This window comes from Cuculus canorus, chromosome 1 (genome assembly GCF_017976375.1).
Source record: "Cuculus canorus isolate bCucCan1 chromosome 1, bCucCan1.pri, whole genome shotgun sequence".
NCBI classification, from domain to species: Eukaryota; Metazoa; Chordata; class Aves; order Cuculiformes; family Cuculidae; genus Cuculus; species Cuculus canorus.
Genome location: NC_071401.1, coordinates 17,575,787 through 17,593,766, shown reverse-complemented (window position 1 = coordinate 17,593,766; position 17,980 = coordinate 17,575,787). Strand labels below are relative to the sequence as shown.

The 17,980-nt window shown below is 40.8% G+C and overlaps 2 protein-coding genes across 6 annotated transcripts in view; one reads left to right on the top strand and one right to left on the bottom strand.

The window, feature by feature from the left end:
- The window catches only part of CLNS1A (chloride nucleotide-sensitive channel 1A), a 21,004-nt gene extending 10,455 nt beyond the window's left edge, over positions 1-10,549 (top strand). For 2 of the 3 annotated variants that reach the window (XM_054056239.1, XM_054056236.1), the window contains exon 7: positions 1-186. The gene's annotated coding sequence lies outside the window, so the exon portion shown is untranslated. Of the gene's footprint in view, positions 187-7,687 lie in introns of those variants that run through there. The other variant, XM_054056238.1, reaches the window with a different exon arrangement.
- The window catches only part of AQP11 (aquaporin 11), a 25,198-nt gene extending 7,218 nt beyond the window's left edge, over positions 1-17,980 (bottom strand). The window contains exons 1-4 of one of the 3 annotated variants that reach the window (XR_008448162.1): positions 17,165-17,980; positions 10,579-10,695; positions 3,629-4,238; positions 329-2,741 (exon numbers count right to left, since the gene is read on the bottom strand). Coding sequence is in view for 1 of the 3 variants with exons in the window: in XM_054056235.1 (XP_053912210.1) it covers positions 4,186-4,238; positions 10,579-10,695; positions 17,165-17,747 (753 nt within the window). In the remaining 2 variants the exon portion in view is untranslated. Of the gene's footprint in view, positions 1-328; positions 4,239-10,578; positions 10,696-17,164 lie in introns of those variants that run through there. The other 2 variants (XR_008448161.1, XM_054056235.1) reach the window with 2 other exon arrangements.

Genomic DNA, 17,980 nt, shown 5'->3' with positions numbered 1-17,980 from the left:
ATTCCTCTTGTGGCACTTCCAGAATAAGCTGTAAAACTGAAGGCATTTGCAACGACTGTTGGGAGTTAATCTTTCTTTTAATGTCCTAAGCTTAGACATCTGAGTCTATAAATGCTTTTATAGATGTTTAAAACAGGGTTTGACATTTGTGACCACTATGGGGTTACTTAAAAAAGAAAAACAAAACAAGAAAATCTCTTTCGTCTAACACTTGAATGGGGCTAATCAGGGGCCATTGCAAAGAAGCCTTGGTAGGAATTCTAGGACTTCAGAAATAAAACTGTAAGTAGAACAGAATTTTAGATAGTCCTAGAATTTTGCATATTTTTGTACCTCTTCATTGCATCAGTGGAGTAGAGTGGAAATAGAAACAAGTTTGACTAAAAGGAAATAGGGTCGGACAAGGATTAAAAGCAAAGCTAAATTTAATGCCCCTCAAGTAACTGGCTTTATTGGCTCAGTGCTTTCCCTTTTTATTTCTCTAAGCACAGAGTTTGGGTGATAGGGGAGATGGAATACAGGCTGTAAAGTACTGAACAGGAGAACTGATTTGTCTTTGTATTAAATGTTAACAACATTGTTAAATAAACTAAGATTTTTGTATCTCACAGCCAACTGTGTTGAAGTTCTCTATCCTTTACCTCAGCAAGGAGCTGGCAACTGAGCTGACATCGTTTGAGTTTCAGTATTTTTGTCTCTTAACAAAAAAGTCCAGTGAAGACATTTTCATTATTTACTTTGATGCGAGACTAAAAAAGCAGAATATTTGCCACGAGTTTAGTCCTGCTGGAGCTTTTACTGTTTCATCCTCTGCATGGTGGTATTTTTGCCCCGAGGCAACGGCAGCAAATTTTATGGGTTTTTTCCCCTCAATATTCACATGAAGATCTGATAGTAAACTTCTCCCACTTTGATTTGAAGTTAACTTGATTATTTATTTTCAATATTAATATGTTGGCATATGAACAGTTTTCTTTACCAGTCCTACACTCCTGAAATTGTATGGAGTGGTCCTGCCCTGCTTAGCATGTTGGGATGTTGTTTGGTTTGAAGCTACATGAAAATTATAACCACTCTTTGTTGAACATTCATTACTAACATCAGTCAAATTGATTTAATAGTGTTGTGATCTATTGACATTGCTGAATAAATGAAGTATTTAGCATGTTATGCAACAAGACATTCTACAAGTATGCCTTTCCTAGTGCCTTTTGTGCATATGTGTATATATTTATGTAAATGTCTGCATGTTTTTGTTAGGGATACAAGTAATAGAGGAAGGTACAAGTGATGCTCTCATTTTTGCACTAAGATGCGTGGCGAGATTTTTGGGACAGATTAGGAGAACTGCAACCACCAACACCATAGTTCACGAAATAGCTCATACAATTCTAAATCAGTATTCATGGTTAAAACAGCCTTTGGATTTTTAAATATCATTTTGTGGTGGATCTCTTAATTTTTGGAAGTGCGGTTTTCTGTTCTTTTTAGTATTAAACTGTGGACAGCCCGTCACATTTCCTGGTAGATGGGCAGCTGGACAACCTACAGGGCAGGTGGAGTATACTCAGTACTCTCATGCTACATCCGAGCAGTAGGAAGCTTCAGAAGGGAGAATTTATTTTGTATTGATGCAGAGCTCCAGGAGCAGATGTTTTGTAATGCTTCCAGTCAAATCAGTGGAGCAAGATTCATTTTGGTCAGGTGGAAACAAGCTTGGATGAGTCCTGAAGGTAGTGTTGAGAAATGTCTTGTGTGGATTTACAGGTTTTATTTTTAATAAAACTTTGTATTTAAGCTGTGTGTTAGGAACACTTACAGAATCATAGAACAGTTTGGGTTGTAAGCGACCATTAAAGGCCAACCCTCAGTTACTGGTTTTTTTAATTACTAGTGGCTATAAACAGAGCAACTACTTGTTCAATCACCCAGATTTGCACCAGTTTTTTTTAGAAACTATGTGTGCCAAAATAAACAATGTAGATGTCCAGAGGTCATATCTGACCTCTTTGCTTTTTGGACTTCGCTTATGCAGGCTGTGGAAAATGACATAGAAGCAGGGCCTCGAGTCCAACAAATCTCGGCTTCCTGTAGCTTTGTAGCTACTTTTCTATGGCAGTCTGGTTTTATGCTCTTTGAAGTTTGAGACCTTTATCCCGTGGGCCTCACGGGTTCAAAGGAGATCATTATGTAAGGCTCATTTCCATAAGAAATGAAGCTAAAAACTGGGCTTAAGTACAGCAGTTAAGGGCAGGTCCCAGGAAGGGGAAAAAAACCCCAAGCTGTGGAAAAATAGGTAAAAGTGATAAAAAACAGTAAAGCAAGGAAGTAACAGGTAGAAGCCTCCTAAAACATCTGTTTCAGAAGCAGTAGATGGTATAAACATGTTTTTCAGAGGTCTCATGCATTGGGTTTTGGTTCCAGCAGCCTTCTGTGGCTTATAAATAAGCAGATGAATTTAACACGAGCTGAAGGACAGCATCTTGTCAGGCTTACAATGCGGTGGTGTGTAGTCCTTCCTGTGAAGCGCTTATCAGCGATAAGGCTCTTTTAGCCGGCCTGGTCACACTAGTGTTGAAGTGCTGCTGAACAACATCCCAGCAGTTCTCTTCAGTGTGTTCACAAGCTGTTTTTCTTATTTAATTTTAATGACTGAATACAGGGTCTTGGATTAACACTTTCTTGCATGAAAAGTATGTCCAAACACTAGATTTCATTTTTCAGTATAATCTTAAATGTACCTTGGAAAATTAAAACCAGAAAATATTTTATTGCAACAAGTAAGAAATTACATGAAAAGATTTACTTCCTGAACCCCTGCAAGAAGACAGCTGACAACAGCAGCTGTTTAAGATTTAATTCATAATTTTACTATGAAAAAACCCTGTCTGATTACCTCCCGCTCTCTTTAGAATATGGTCTGCAAGGTAACTTGGGCAATGAGGAGAGGGGCCTACTTCTGAGATCTTTGTAGGACTTGTTAACCATCTCTCCTTACAAACCCAGCAACTGTAAAGTGAAAAAATGAATTTAGTCTTAAATTTGAAGAATGTATTTTTGGTGTATATAAAACTTAAAAAGCATCCGGAAGAAACCTCATTCTTGAAACAGTTTTAGAGGTTGGTGCCCACTGGTGCTCTTCCCCTCAGTCAATGCTACCTGTAAAGGGTGTGTTTGTACCACTTTTGAGTACGTAGCATTCCTGTGGTTTTAGCTCTTTAGTTTAGTCTTTTATATTGCAAATTCATTTATTTCAAGGAAGGTATCTGATATGAGTTACATAAAATCAAGGACAAATCGAATTCTGCAATTAATCTCTATATACTGTGTCTATTTTACTATGTGAAGAGGCAGCAGTAATCTCTGATAGAGGTGGGTTTTTTTTCCTTTTTATTTTTGTGTCTACAGAATTTATGGTACTTTATTATCACTCTTTCCAACCAAGATAAATGTTCAACAGACTGTCATAGTATCATAGTATAGTTAGAGTTGGAAAGGACCTTAAAGATCACGTAGTTACAAGCCCCTGCCATGGGCAGGGACATCCCACTAAAGCAGGCTGCCCAAGGCCCTGTCCTAGGACTACATGGGGCAGAGCCTTCCCAAAAGGAAGCAAGGGGTTACTTACCTGCACATGGGTGTTACTAAACCAATGCTGGTCCTACAGACTTAATTTTGGTGTAGGGTACCTCTAGAATAGAGCTGTGGAGCCTCTTCTAGGGAGTAGTGTAGCCTTTCTTCCTCTCAGAAGTATGTGATGTTGCAAGTAGGAACATGGAGTTCACTAAGAATGAAATCTTCAGCTCATTTTTGCAGGTGCTGTGTATGGGAAGAAATCCAATAAAATCAAACCTTGAAAGGACTGGTTATTTCTCTAAAATTAGTTTTGCGTGCTGTTGCAATAAAGGTCAGCAAATGGCACTTCTGGCTAAAGTGACAAAGTTTCAGTGTTTTAAGTCCTTCACATTCATATGGCTTAACTGAAAACGTTGGCAGATAGTCTTAAAATCCCAATGTGCTATTACAAAATAAGTATTTGAATACAAAGTTTCAAGTCAAATATTTCAAACATGAAATTTGGAAATACGACTGAAAGGTGGTCAACAGTTTTCTGAAAGCTGCTTGTCTGCAGTTGTTGAAAGTACTTTTTTGATGCAGTGCTGCTAGGCTTCCGAATTTCATGTCTCAGGATATCCGAGGAAGGATTTCATCGCATAAAAAAGCCACAAGTATTGTACCTGGAAAGAAAATATTGCAGAAAGGACCTTTATTTAAATGTACTTGAGAATGGCACAGTATTGAAGATACACGTGATGCTAAAGTATTTGGGTGTCTAACATGCACTACAGCAGTGATTGCAGAAAAATGGTATTTTCTCTCAGAAGGGCTGGAGGCAGGCAATACTTCTGGCAAACACCATCTTTTTCATAAAGAAAGCAAGTGATCTTTATGAATCAATTATCTCATTTTTCTTTATATATTTAATGTTTCAATTCTGATTTGTATTAGCCAAGCCAAAGGCAGAGCATTTTGACCAGGTGAATCCAACATGTGCACCTTCCTGTTCCTGTTTCGGCTCTCCTTTCTCTGTACCTGAACGTATAAATAACTAAACAGCAACTCAACCTCCATTCCTCAGGTGATGGGATAAGGCTGAGTCTGCTAGCAGGGTCTAAACCAGACACCCATAGTTCCCAGAACAGGTAACCACAGAAGTTTTAGGTGCTGCAAATGGTTATAGGGTAGTGAGGTTTTTTTTTTTTTAAGATCATTCTAGTTTAGGGTTTATTCTGAAGCTGAAAACTGGTAATGTTAGAGACTGTAGGTTCTTCATGAGAAGGGCACCCAACTATAGCATCTTAAGATTTTATTTTTTTTTTCCTTCTGGAAAGAAATCGGTATATTCTGTTTCAGAAAGGGATTCTGGCTGAGAGCGTTTCTTGCCCACTGCCTGTATTTTATGAAGCTTCCTAGATCACAAAAAAGCTTCTTGGAAGGGGTCTCTAGTCCAAGCTCCCCCTCAGTGATGGACTTGCCCATGCTAGATAGGTCAGTGTCCCGAGAAACCTCCACGGATGGAGACTGTAGTGCTTCTCCAGATAACTTGTTCCACTGTTGCTGCACCATTCTCCTGAAGCTTTTCCTGTACTCTGGACCTCCTATGCCACAACTTGTGGCCTTGCTGCTGTTTTTTGCCAGTACGTAGAGCACTTAATCTCCCCTTGAAAATACTCTTCAAATAATCATTGACTGGTCTTAAATCACCCTTTCACCTCATCTTTGTCAGCTTAAACAAGTCCAGTTCCCTCAACCTCTCTTCACAGATTGAATACCACAGGCCCTTCACCATCTTAGTAGTCCTCTGCTGGACCCTACATGTTCTCGATGTTGCTCTTGAACTGGGGGACTCCAGACCAAGCACATTCCAGATGCTGCCTAACAAGCACTGAGTAGAGGGAGACAATTGTGTCCCTTAGTCTGCTCGCCTCAACTCTCTGAATCACATGGTTTGTCTTACTTGCAGATAGAACAAACCATCGCAATAAACTCTTACTCAGGCCACTGTTGAATGTACTGAGGAATATCAACTCCAGTACTGACAGCAGGACACTCTGCATGTTCCTGGTCATCAATCAACCAGGTGTTGACCCATCAATTATTACATTTTGAGGTCACTGGTTTGGCCAATTTTTAATCCATCTAACAGTAAATTGTTTTTGTGACCCCTACTTCTTTGACTTTGAACCAAGAATGCTATGGGAGATGGTGTCAAAAGCCTTACTAAAGTGAAGGCATACTGCATCCACTGCTCTGTGCTCATTCCCACAGACATTCATTTCATCATGGAAGGCAGTCAATCATGTCTGTGCTGACTGTTTCTGATTACCTTTGTGGTTTTTACATGTTTGGAAATGGATTCCAAGATGAGATACTCCACCATCTTCCCAGTAACTGAGGTGAGACCAACTAGCTTACAGTTCCCTGGCTTCTCTTTCTCCTCCTCTTCCTTAACAGCACACACAATACTAGCACATTCCCAACTGTCAGGAAGCTCCTCCAATTGCTGTAATTTCCTGTGAATGATGGACAACAATAACATTGGCCAACTCTACCTGCATCTTTAGGTGAATTCCAGTAAAGCCAGTGGATTTGCATTCATCGAACTTCTCTGTTGTTCCTACCCTGTTGCGCCCTCGCTATTTATTGCTTCCTTTCTAAAACCTTATTGTTTTTTACAGAGGATTGGGAGCAAGCTTTGCTTGGGAACACTGAAGGGGGTGGGGGAGAAGAGTTCTCCAGTCTTTCCCATGTCACCCATCACTAGGTTGTCTCCCCATCCACCAATGGTCCCACATTTTCTCTAAGACTTTTTTTGTGATTAGTGTATTTGCAATCTTGTATGTCCCTAACCTTGGTTCCAGCTGAGTTTGGACATTCCTGATTTTGTTCCTAAGTACTATGCAAAACTTTTGTACTTCTCCTTTACTGTCTGTCCCTGTTTTTACCTCTTTACACATTCTCCTTTGTTCATATGGAAGCTTCTTGTCTAGCCAGCAGGGAAAGGCTTTGTGTCAAAATTCCCACTCTAACTACATGAGAGGTTCTTCCTGCACGTCAAAATGTGTTACTGAGCTCTCAGTAAGCTTTTCTGAAAAAAAATCACTTTTCCATGGAATACTTATCCCATTTGTGGCAGCTTCCACGGTAATTACTATTGACCTAGCAATTCCCTAAATAAGCACAATTTTGTTCTCCTGAAGTCCAGACAGCTCTGATGTTCACCTTTCCAGTCTTCCTCTGGAGCCTGAACTCTTGTGAGGACTACAACTCAAGTGGCCACATTCACCACCAGATCTTCCCTGTTTGTGAGCAGGTCAAATACAAGATTACCATTTGCTGGCCCTTTAGTATTTGAATTAGACTTCGATTACTGAAAGTTCTTTAGGAAGTTCCTGCATTGCATTCACTCACTGCATGAGAGTTTTGCTCTGTCAGATGATGTCTGCTGAGCTTATAACCCTTAGGAGGACCAGGGTCTGGAAGTAGGAGACTTCTGCTAGTTGTTTGTTGAAATCCTTCTTTGCTGCCAAATCCCCGAGATGCTGATTACTTCACTGCACACAGACTTGCAATTCTCTCCTAAGCTCCATGCTTAAGTTTACTGAACTTGATGGAGACCTCTGGATACCTTCTCTTCTGAGCAGAAAGGTGAAAGCTTCACTTGTAGCCTTCTCCCTTGCTAACATCCTCCATTTATGTCTACTGCTAAGCAACTTTTGGGGCATTTATTTTCTATCCTGATAGTGAAAAAACATTTTCTTCTAAGAAACAGTATTAGCTGGTAAAACTGATCTAAAGAAATGGGCATTGATTCTGCTTTTATAGTGGTAGAAACCTAGCAGGATACTAAGCTAGCACTTGTACAGGAAAGAGCATCCTCTTTTAATGCCCTGATGTTCAGTATCTTGTCACCAACTCTTCCATTCATAGCTGCAATTTCCCTGGTACTGAAAGAGAAATGTTAACTCAGTCATCATAGCCTGGACAACTAACATGAATGCCTTCAGCCGTAAAACAGAAGCAATCTTTGTTCCACTGAAACATACTGCTTCTGTGTTCGTAGTGCAGAATTTAGGCCTGCCTATGCTAAGTCACAGACACTTGCTGACATCTGTATTTATTACAGGATTAGCTGTTTTAATGCTACCAGAGAATCTCCGTCACCAAAACATCAGCGAAGAAATTTTGAAAGATGAGTTCTTAATTCAAGTTCCAAGATTATCTTCATGAAAGCCCATAAACCACCAGTAGATTTGATTATCCTTAAAGAAAACTTCCACTTCCTCCTCCTCTTCTGAAGGTGATAATCAATTTTCCTCTTGTTCTATGTGTCCTTTCTAAGAAGATTGTTTTAAAGCTGATGACTAAGAACTGCTTATGGCTAGATCAGGGTATCCATTATATACTGAATGGTCTCAGTTTCCTTGTCCTCGTGGGTATCTGCTATGCCCATAAATGAGGTCACGTTGCACTTTGCACAGGCAGTTTGAGGGTTCATGGTATGCTAGTCCATGATTCTGCATGTTATTACAGCAAATCACAAAGAAACCTATTAGTAGATTCCTAAAAGAATCCCCCCAAATAAAACAAAGTAATTTAACTAAGATGCTGATGCTAGGAAAAGCAAGGTAGTAAATTAGCATATCACTAGGACTCTGCCAGTTTCTAGGAAGCCTGAAACAGCATTTCTGCTGATACATGGATTCTGAAAATAATTTTTACAACTAAATTTAAATTATCAATTCCCTCGTTATCAGCTTCTATGATTCTGCTTAGAGGTTCTTTCCAGAAGAATTTTATTATCATCACAGCAGGTCATTTTCCTAAATGCCTCATCATTTGGTCCAATTTTGGAAGAAAAACTTCTATTCCTATTATCTTCTTACTTTAAAGAAGTGTCAGAAAAATTTCACATCACGTTAGATTTGTAGAGCTGCGCTCCTGTATCCATCAATTCAGTTTTCAAATAACTATCCCCTCTATACTTCCACCTCAGACACCATATGTGTGTTTACAACTCTTGGATAAGGTCTCTATGTATCCATGGAGCATCCCTGTTTTGTAATGAGGTGTTTATTGCTAATAGACTGCTCAGCCCTTCAGTTGATCTACAGACCTGAAATCTGTAACAAAATACTTGGCTACAGCAGTGAAAATGCACAAAATGTGATGTGTCCTGAGTATTCACATCTTTACAACTGCTTGGTCTGGAGTTCCTTTCCCTCGTAAATTGGGAGACAGCATTCAATATATTCTGTATGTATTTTCTGTATGTTAACTAACAAAAAACCTGCTGTTCATGCATTTTCACAGAAATCTAACATTACTCCCTAATCACATTCTACATTCCTCATGTCAAAGTTCCATCTGCTGATTTTCTTACTCAAGCTGAAATCACTTGAAGGCTTTCTGCAAAGCAGTTCTGCAGGATGCTTCTTGCTAAATAAGTAGAATGTGGTGTTTCAAAATGCCTCCTGTTTCTCTAGATCACTTGCCAAAATATTAAATCCCAAATACTTGCAACCTGGAAAATCTCAAAATGGCTATCAGGGAGAAATCAGTTAATATAACAGAAAGCTAAACCTGAATTCTGAGAAATAGGTGTTTTGTTAGAAGGCCAGTGATGCTCATCAGCTTTGCCTCAGGCTTTTCATTACCTACTGACTGGAACAGTGCATGGGCTTTTATCAAACTTACTTTGTGGTTCAGTCATCCTGTTTGGATGTTTAATTTAACAAACTTATATTAAAGTAAATTTTAGTTAGACTAAAAATTCTGTCTCCATTTTTGACTGACTGAGAGTCAATGCAAGTAGAATGCCCCCAGGAATGAACTCAAACAAGAAAAAGAAGTTATTTGTTGTAACTGGAGCCCTTTGAGATGTTTGCTGTGTATGTTTCACACGCTGTTGTTGTACCTCCTAATAGGATTAACAGTCATGAAAGAACTCCGGATTAGCAGACTGCTTCTTTACATACCATGTAAGCAGAAAGCTCAAGATTTGTAGAGACTAACTGTAAACAATCAACAGCATGGAAGTCCTACCTGGAGCATTTTCATCTGCACACAATTAGAAGTAAAAATCTGTATCTTCCAAATTAAAACCATAATTTAAATTGAAAAAAATCTAGTAACTAATATGCCTTATTCTTAAACTAAGAACAGATTGTTTCCAACAGTGACTGGGGGGAAAAACATAGATAGGAACTGCAAAGGTTAGTTCCTATGGAGATAAAAAAGATTTTATACTTTAATATTAATAACTGAAAAAGTATTTTTAAGTACTTATCCTAATACCTGTGGGGTTCTTATTTTAATTAATCATCCCTGCATGTTAACCAGTATTTTTTTCTTTTTGAACTTAATCAGCTCATATTTACTTCCAGGGAGCCCCTTCTCCTTTTTATTATTCTGCTAGAATCTACAAGTGGACCTTTGGTCAGTGTGAGAAAACACAGCATACCTCAAACAGGCTGGATTTTAATACCAAGGCATAAAGTCCCAATCAACAGGCAGCTTCGAAAGGATCAGGCTCCAGAGTAAACAGCTGTTGGCTTATAGCTAACTAGTTAACCTTAACCTAACACAAACCTTTTTTCACTTTAGAATTGTCCTGTTGTGGTTTTTGGGTAGGCACATTACCCTGCTCAAAGTATCCTAAAAGTACGTAGACCTTTAACATGACACCTAACCTAAACAATTATACTACTTAACATGGTTGTTTCTTAAAATAAACTGATCAAAATAGTAGATGTTATTTTGTGAATAAAACTGGCATTTAAAACTCAGTATTAGATGTGTGATTCACAACACAGAGTGTACCGGTTGCTCTACATAGAGCAGTAAACAAGTTCAAAATACATAACTTACATATGTGACACAAAATAGTGATTCTGAGTGACTTTAACACAAATTATCATCGACTATTCTCTGAATACAGAAAACAAGCAGGCTATCAAATAAAGAACTATGTACTAAATAACACTTTCTCAACTACAAGAAGTGTTAAGAACTTACCTAAGGATGGTGCTATCCAATATACTAGTGAATAACTCAAAAATTTGTCATAGAAACAATTTGGATGCAATGAAAAAGCCAGTGCTGGGTTAAATACTGCTCCTGTGAGATTTCCACCTGCAATAAAATGTAAACAATATGAAATCAAACCATCTTTCTTAATGTTTATTTTAAATGACTACTGAAACGCACCTACACAACACTACAAGGAATGCAAACTCTGCAATAAAATGCATTAGCAGAAACGATTTCAACAGATTAACTCTTCTGAAGTTATTTACCAGATGATATATATTTAACTGTTTTCTAAAATGTGTTAAAATATTCAAAGCGTAGGCTGTAACTTCCTTTATCTCTTTCTAGCAAATACTGTTTGAAGAGATGGGTTTGGCTAATGTTGAATGTTCTTGTTGATAAAACTATAAGCTGCTTTGCTAATAGTCTGTATCGTGCTTTAAGAAGAGGCAAAAATTACACAAATATTAGTGAACACACACTGAGCTTTCATTACATCCCTGTGTTGAACATAACACATGCAAGAGTGTGGAAAAAAGCCTGTCAAGGACTGTTCTTGCTAAACTGACCTTTATACTTTCTTAATGAAACACTAATATTATCATATCAATTTCTAGAACCCTAAGATTATTGTACGGTAATAACTTGGGGCAAAGCCTTCACAATCATGCTATATGTTACCTAAAGACAATAAAAGCAAACCCCACTCCACCCTCTTGAACGGGGAAGTTATTTAAAGAAGCCAAGCATCTTTCCTTGCCTCTGACTTCAGATGCAAATTTAGTTGCCTAAACATTCTCAAAATGACTAGATCTAAACAAATTATATTGTGGAGTCTAAACTGTAATTACACTGCAGATGAACCTGGAGTTTTTAATTCTGACATATGTTCTTCCTCTCCTTGCAAGAAAACATTACTCATCGCAACATTTCCTGTATTTCTGTACTATTAGTTTAGTAACTACCCCATATTTGTTTTATCTATTAATCTGTTCCCCTAACATATTAAATAATTGTGTCTATTTAGTTTCTTAAAGCTTCTTCTTGATTTTCCCCAAATAAGCCAGCGTGAGCTTTGAACTTGCCCTTTGTACAAACACCACACTGCTGTAACACTGCTGTAATCCTCATTTGTTATGCATGTAATCATTTACCAAACGTTTTAGGGAGGTCTTTGTCGCTTTCTTCTTCTTCATTTCTCCTTCTATGGACTTCTTAGTTCCTTTACTGTTATTACCATTTGGCAAGGTTTTAATCTTTGTTGACCTACTCAGTTCACTCTCCTTTTACACTTGTTCTCGACTGCAACTCAGATACAACATGCAGGCTGTTACTCTGCACACTGACACATTAACAGCTTCCACTGTTGCCAGGAAGGCCATCTACAATAATTTACTTTGCTTTAATCTATTTATAAATTCACTGCTTTTGCTTTTATGCCTGCAAATGCACATTCAAAATTTCACTCTCAGGAGGCAGTTGATGTTTCTGAACATTAAATGTTAGACAGAGTTTTGACTGCAGTATTTCTTCAATTTTCATTTCTAATAACTACAGGAATATCAACCATAGGCCAGAGCGCCTAGTATAACCCTATTTAAAAGTATTTATTAAACAACTCAGTCTATGTACCAGAAAAGAGAAATGATTTTATGGCAAAAAAGTGTAATATCTTTGCTGCTTACACATAAAAACTTAAAAAGGTGAAGTAATGTGTGCTCCACACAATGTGTGAGAAAGTAATTTTAGCTTCTGAAATTACTAAAGGCAATACCAAATTAGGAAAAAACTTCAAATTAAAATCATGTTTGTAATTTCTACCTTGATATGTTAGGCTTAGAAACACCTGACCAACTTCATACAATTCTGACTTTATGGCAATACTGCCTGTAAATGAAAAAGCCCTCAAAAGGTGTATTTTTTCTTCTCATAATTTCCTGAAAGGAAATATCAAGAAATATTCTTTACCAACACGTACATGGTCAGCATCCTTAGCTTCTGAATAATTCCCTTTATATGCAAGGACATACTGTTCTGTTTTTCCTTCTATTTAGCAGAAGCAGCACAGAGAATGCAGTATTGGAGCTTTTGTGTAAAGCATGCACTATTATAAAAATTTGGTTTGTGCGAGACTGAATGTAAAATAAAATCAAAATATTTTTAACTATGAAAAAGTAGAAGAAAAACTAAAGGAACAGCTTGTAATTTTGAAAATAGTGTGTAACCTGATGTTATTTGTTGGAATAAGTTGCATGACACATCCAAGTTCCTTTTATGAGGTACTCACAACAGTGATACATCATTTATTTTTTCCAACAACTTAGTCAACCATGTAAATACAACTTAATGTTTTTGAGCCCTGTATGTGTAGCAATAGAGTCAGTGTAAGCCACAGGGATATGGATATCCTTCAAAATTTTACCCAAAACCAAATTTGATATAAGGTAAGAGATACTGCTTCCTTCAGTTCCCTTTTACACTGCAATCATTCCTCTTATACAACTTTCAAACATAAAGTAGAACATCATCATGCAGTGTAATATAATACAGACAAGACATCATTTCCAACATTTCTGGTTCATTCATGACTGTAACAAACACGAGTCTTGAAGGCATAATTGATTTGTTTTTTAAAATCAGAGTGTAAAAAATCTTTAGTGGAAATTTTATATTTCAAATGTAATGCATTTTTCTGAGTTCCTAGCCAGAACACTCTATCCATCAAATTAAATCATTACTTGCACAATCATCTAAGCTATTTGATGTTTTTGTAGGAAGAAGGAAGGCTACCAGCTGCCTAAATTAGCATTGCTTTGCCTAAATCTGTGCTGGATGGGCAATCATAGAATCATAGGATCTTAAAATAGTTTGGGTTGGAAGACACCTTTATGACCATCTAGTTCCAATTCCCCTGCCATGGGCAGGGACGTCCCACTGGATCAGGCTGCCCAAGGCCCCATCCAACTTGGCCTTGAACACCTCCAGGGATGGGGCATCCACAACTTCCCTAGGCAACCTGTGCCAGTATCTCACCATTCTCATGATGAAGAAATTCTTCTTAGTGTCTAGCCTAAATCTGCCCTTTTCCAGTTCATACCCGTTCCCCCTCGTCCTATCACTACAAGCCTTTGTGAACAGTCCCTCCCCAGCTTTCTTGTAGCCCTTTCAGGTTCTGTAAAGTCGCTGTAAGATCTTCTCAGAGCCTTCTCTTCTCCAGGCTGAAGAAGTCCAACTCTCTCAACCTGTCCTTGTATGGGAGATGCTCCAGACCTCTGACCACCTTTGTAGCCTCCTCTGGACCCATTCCAACAGAAAAATCCATTCCTCTTAAAGAAAGTGCTGAAGTTTATTACAAATAGAGGTGCGTTTCCTCAGAAGGATCCTGCCCAGCTAAGTTAAGCATCTGCCTGTCTTCAAAGCCTGTAAGAGAACTTGGCCCACTGGAGGCCGCCAGCCCTAACACCTACTTTGGAAGTCACTCTTCCTACTATACTTACGAAGCACGGTTTCTCAAACTGGAGGTGGAACAGACATTGCTAGGGCCACAGGATATACTGGGGTTGTACCTGTGCACCAGACAGACGTCGTGGCCACCTACCAAGCCCTTCACTATTGCCTCAGCTCCTTGGCGTGCTGTCAGGAGGCTGTGCTGAGGGACTGTGAGAAGGGGGTCCCAATCAGCATCCCTCAAAAAGGAGGGGGCAGGAGAACAGAGGACAGATATCCAAGGGAATGTTTGTGAGTAGATGTGGGCAAAGGGAAAGAGACAGCGAGAAAGGTTTGAGAACTCTAGGTGTCCTACACGTACCTTCCACTAGAAAAAAGATCTGTCAGAGTTCAAGTCTGTGACCCTTCATCGCAGAAAGACATCAAAAGCAGGAGCCTGCTCCCACACTTGCTGTATAATAGCTCAGTGATGGGAATCTGGGGTTTTATGCCTTCCCCTTCCTCTGCTTCAAGAGGCTTCAATCCATATCTGAGGAGTGCACAGTAAACACCAGGCTCAGGAATACTGCAGGGGCAGGATGACACAATTCACCTCTCCTTTTGAAACAGAGCATATAGCAGAGGATGGAAACCTTAGGAAGCTTGGAGCAGAGTAAACAAGAAAGAATTAGATTTTCCACTAAGTAGGAGACAAAACTAGGTTCAGGATCTGCTCTCTGGAATGCAAATATATTTTTATAGTAGACTTGATTCTAGATTAAAAAAAAAAGGAAAGAAAAATGTCCAAATAGCACAAAGTGTTCTGCAAACTGTACAGACAAACTGCACGCAAAAGGTTCCTGGGCACAGTAGATCTGATTTTTCCTAGAAGTACAAACTGATCGATTGCATGGGATAGTCATGATGCATCCAAGGAAGGCGACTTGGTATGCAGCCTTCTCCTGCGAGAAAAAGATGAGGTCAGCAGTTTGGCCAGTGACTCTGGGCAGGAAACCTTTGCATGAACTAGTGAAGAGACAGGCAATGTGACACATATTATTTTATATGACTATTTGCTAAGCAGGAAAAGAATGCTAAGAATCAGGAATCCAGTTTCCGTAAGAGGAGGATAATCTTTGGCTGCACCTTCACTGAGCAATTCAGAAATACATTACATGTGCTAAACTGCAGTGACCTCTGCCTTCAAAAAATAGTTTTAGAAAGTAGTTCAAATTGCTAAATTAGTTCTCAAAATTCTCCATAGAGTTTTTCCCATCTTTCAGGTAGTAGCTCATGTCAGCTAAACATAATGAGTAAAGGTTTCTTTATTAATAAATCTGAAAATCTGACTGTATTCTGCTATATGCTATTATGTTAGATACCATAATACCATTAACTCTTTTGGACAATATGCCAATGACATCCCAGATGTTTGCAGATAAAGGAGTGATTTCCATCTCATAAACAGATTTTATCATTTCCTAGATTACTTCCTCTGTGGTGGAGGCTGAGGCACAAGCAAAGAGCTCAGTAATCATGTCTCACTCATCTTCCTGCATCCCAAACTATAAAGTTCCCTTCCCAGTACAGCCCAGTCCTTGCAGGGCAGTCCTCAAGTGACATGTGACATAACTCTGGCACTCCCTGGGGAGAACAGGCAGCACCAACAGTCAGCAGAAAGAAGTTCAGACTGACTCCCCTCATCTCATCCTCCCTACTTGTTCAGAGAAGCTGCACAGGGGACTGTGTCCCAGCTCTGAGAAGCAGGAGGTGACAGTCGGGCAGGGTCAAGGACACCAGCACACAGGGCATCGCAGAGTCAGGAGACTGGTAAATGCCATAATACATCAGGCACCTAATGGTTTTCTTTTTTTTTACATTTAGTTTTATGAGGTATTTATCATTTCTGCATGAATTCTACAAATGACCATTCCTGCTTCTGATTTAAGGATGCAATGTAGTTAAATGAACTGTGCTGATGTGAATGAATATGAATTATTATGATATGAAATAATGAATATGATAGGAATTATTTAAATGCTGATCTTCCACACGAGGGCTCTGAACCCTCCTGTTGCACAACCAGCATCTTTGTCGTGGTGCAGACAGCGGTGCTCTCTCACAAAGCCACTTCGAAATCAGAGCACATCATGTGAAATCTCCCACACTCTATAGGATTATGAAATGACGCTTCACCGAGATATTTTAACAATGTCGCAGGAGAGTCCTAGCCGTACTTACTCATAGATATGACCTTATTTTATATTCATTACTCATTTCATTCTTAACCCCACACATACATGGAATCTAACCAGATAAACTTTACATAAACTCCAAATGAACTCTGCATGTGTAGGACCAAAGACTTTCCCTGATGGATTTTTTGTAATCTAAGAAAATAATGTTGCATCCTGTTTTAAGGCCAGGTTGGACGGGGCCTTGGACAGCCTGGTCTAGTTGGAGGCGTCCCTGCCCAATGCAGGGAGGTTGGAACTAGATGATCTCTAAGGTCCCTTCAAACCCAAACTAGCCAGCAGGTCCAGAGAGGTTATCCTGCTACTGTACTCGGCACTGGTGACACTGCCCCTCAAATTCTGGGTTCAGTTCTGGGCCCCTCGCTACAAGAAGGATGTTGAGGCTCTGGAGCGTGTCCAGAGAAGAGCAACGAAGCTGGTGAAGAGGCTGGAGAACGAGTCTTATGAGGAGCGGCTGAGAGAGCTGGGGTTGTTTAGCCTGGAGAAGAGGAGGCTGAGGGGAGACCTTATTGCTCTCTACAACTACCTGAAAGGAGGTTGCAGAGAGGAGGGAGCTGGGCTCTTCTCCCAAGTGACAGGGGACAGGACAAGGGGGAATGGCCTCAAACTGCGCCGGGGGAGGGTCAGGCTCGACATTAGGAGAAAGTTTTTCGCAGAAAGGGTCATCGGGCACTGGCAGAGGCTGCCCAGGGAGGTGGTGGAGTCACCATCCCTGGAGGTATTTCAAAAGACGGGTAGATGAAGTGCTCAGGGACATAGTTTAGTGGCAGATAGGAATGGTTGGACTCGATGATCCAAGAGGTCTTTTCCAACCCGGTGATTCTATAATTCTATTGTATGATTCTATGAACTTTATAGCCGTAACAGAGATTAAAAAATAAAAGACTAACCTGCATAGACGAGCATGGTGATGAGAAGAGCAATCAAATGCACTTTGTATTTGGGATTAACTCTCTCCGCTCGCAAGACGGTCAGCTGAAAAACGACAGAGAAGAGCAGTTCTATGCAGAACGCCTGCGCCTCCGTGGTCTGCATGGGGTTGCCGCAGCCCTGCGGGAGCGCCCCGAGGTGCGGTTCCATCATCCCCAGGCTCCAGACGAAGCGCATGAAGAGCCTGGCGAGCGCCGCGGCCGCGAACTGAGCGGCGATGCTGAGCGCTGCCAGCCCGGGCGGCGCGGCCCCGGCCCAGAGGAGCTGCAGGCAGCCGCAGGGGTTGCAGCTGCAGCCGCTCAGCGTCGCGCCGTGCAGGACGGAGAAGCCGTAGGTGAGCGAGAGGGCGGCGCGCGGCTCGGCGGCGGCCAGCAGGCACAGCTCGTTGGTGCAGGCGCACACCTGGAAGGTGCCCAGCAGCTCCAGCGCCAAGCCGCGGAGCCGCCCGCGGAGCCGGCGCACGGTCCAGCTCCTGCACAGCCCCACGGCCGCCACGATGCCGCCCAGCAGCACCAGCGACGGCCCGACCGCGCCGAGCCCCATGGCGAGGGACACGGAGGGACACCGACCACCCTCTCCCCGCCCGAGCGTGCGAGAAGGAAAGCGGGGAAGCGGCACGAGAAGCTCAGCCCCGCGGCGCTCGGAGCTCCCGCAGCCCCGATCGGCGAGGGTGGGGAGGGACCCGCTAACCCAAGGGCTCGGCAGGTAAAGCGGCACCTGCCGGCTACGGGAGCTCCGAGCCGGGCAGGCGGGGCGGAGGAGGCACCGCCCCCTCG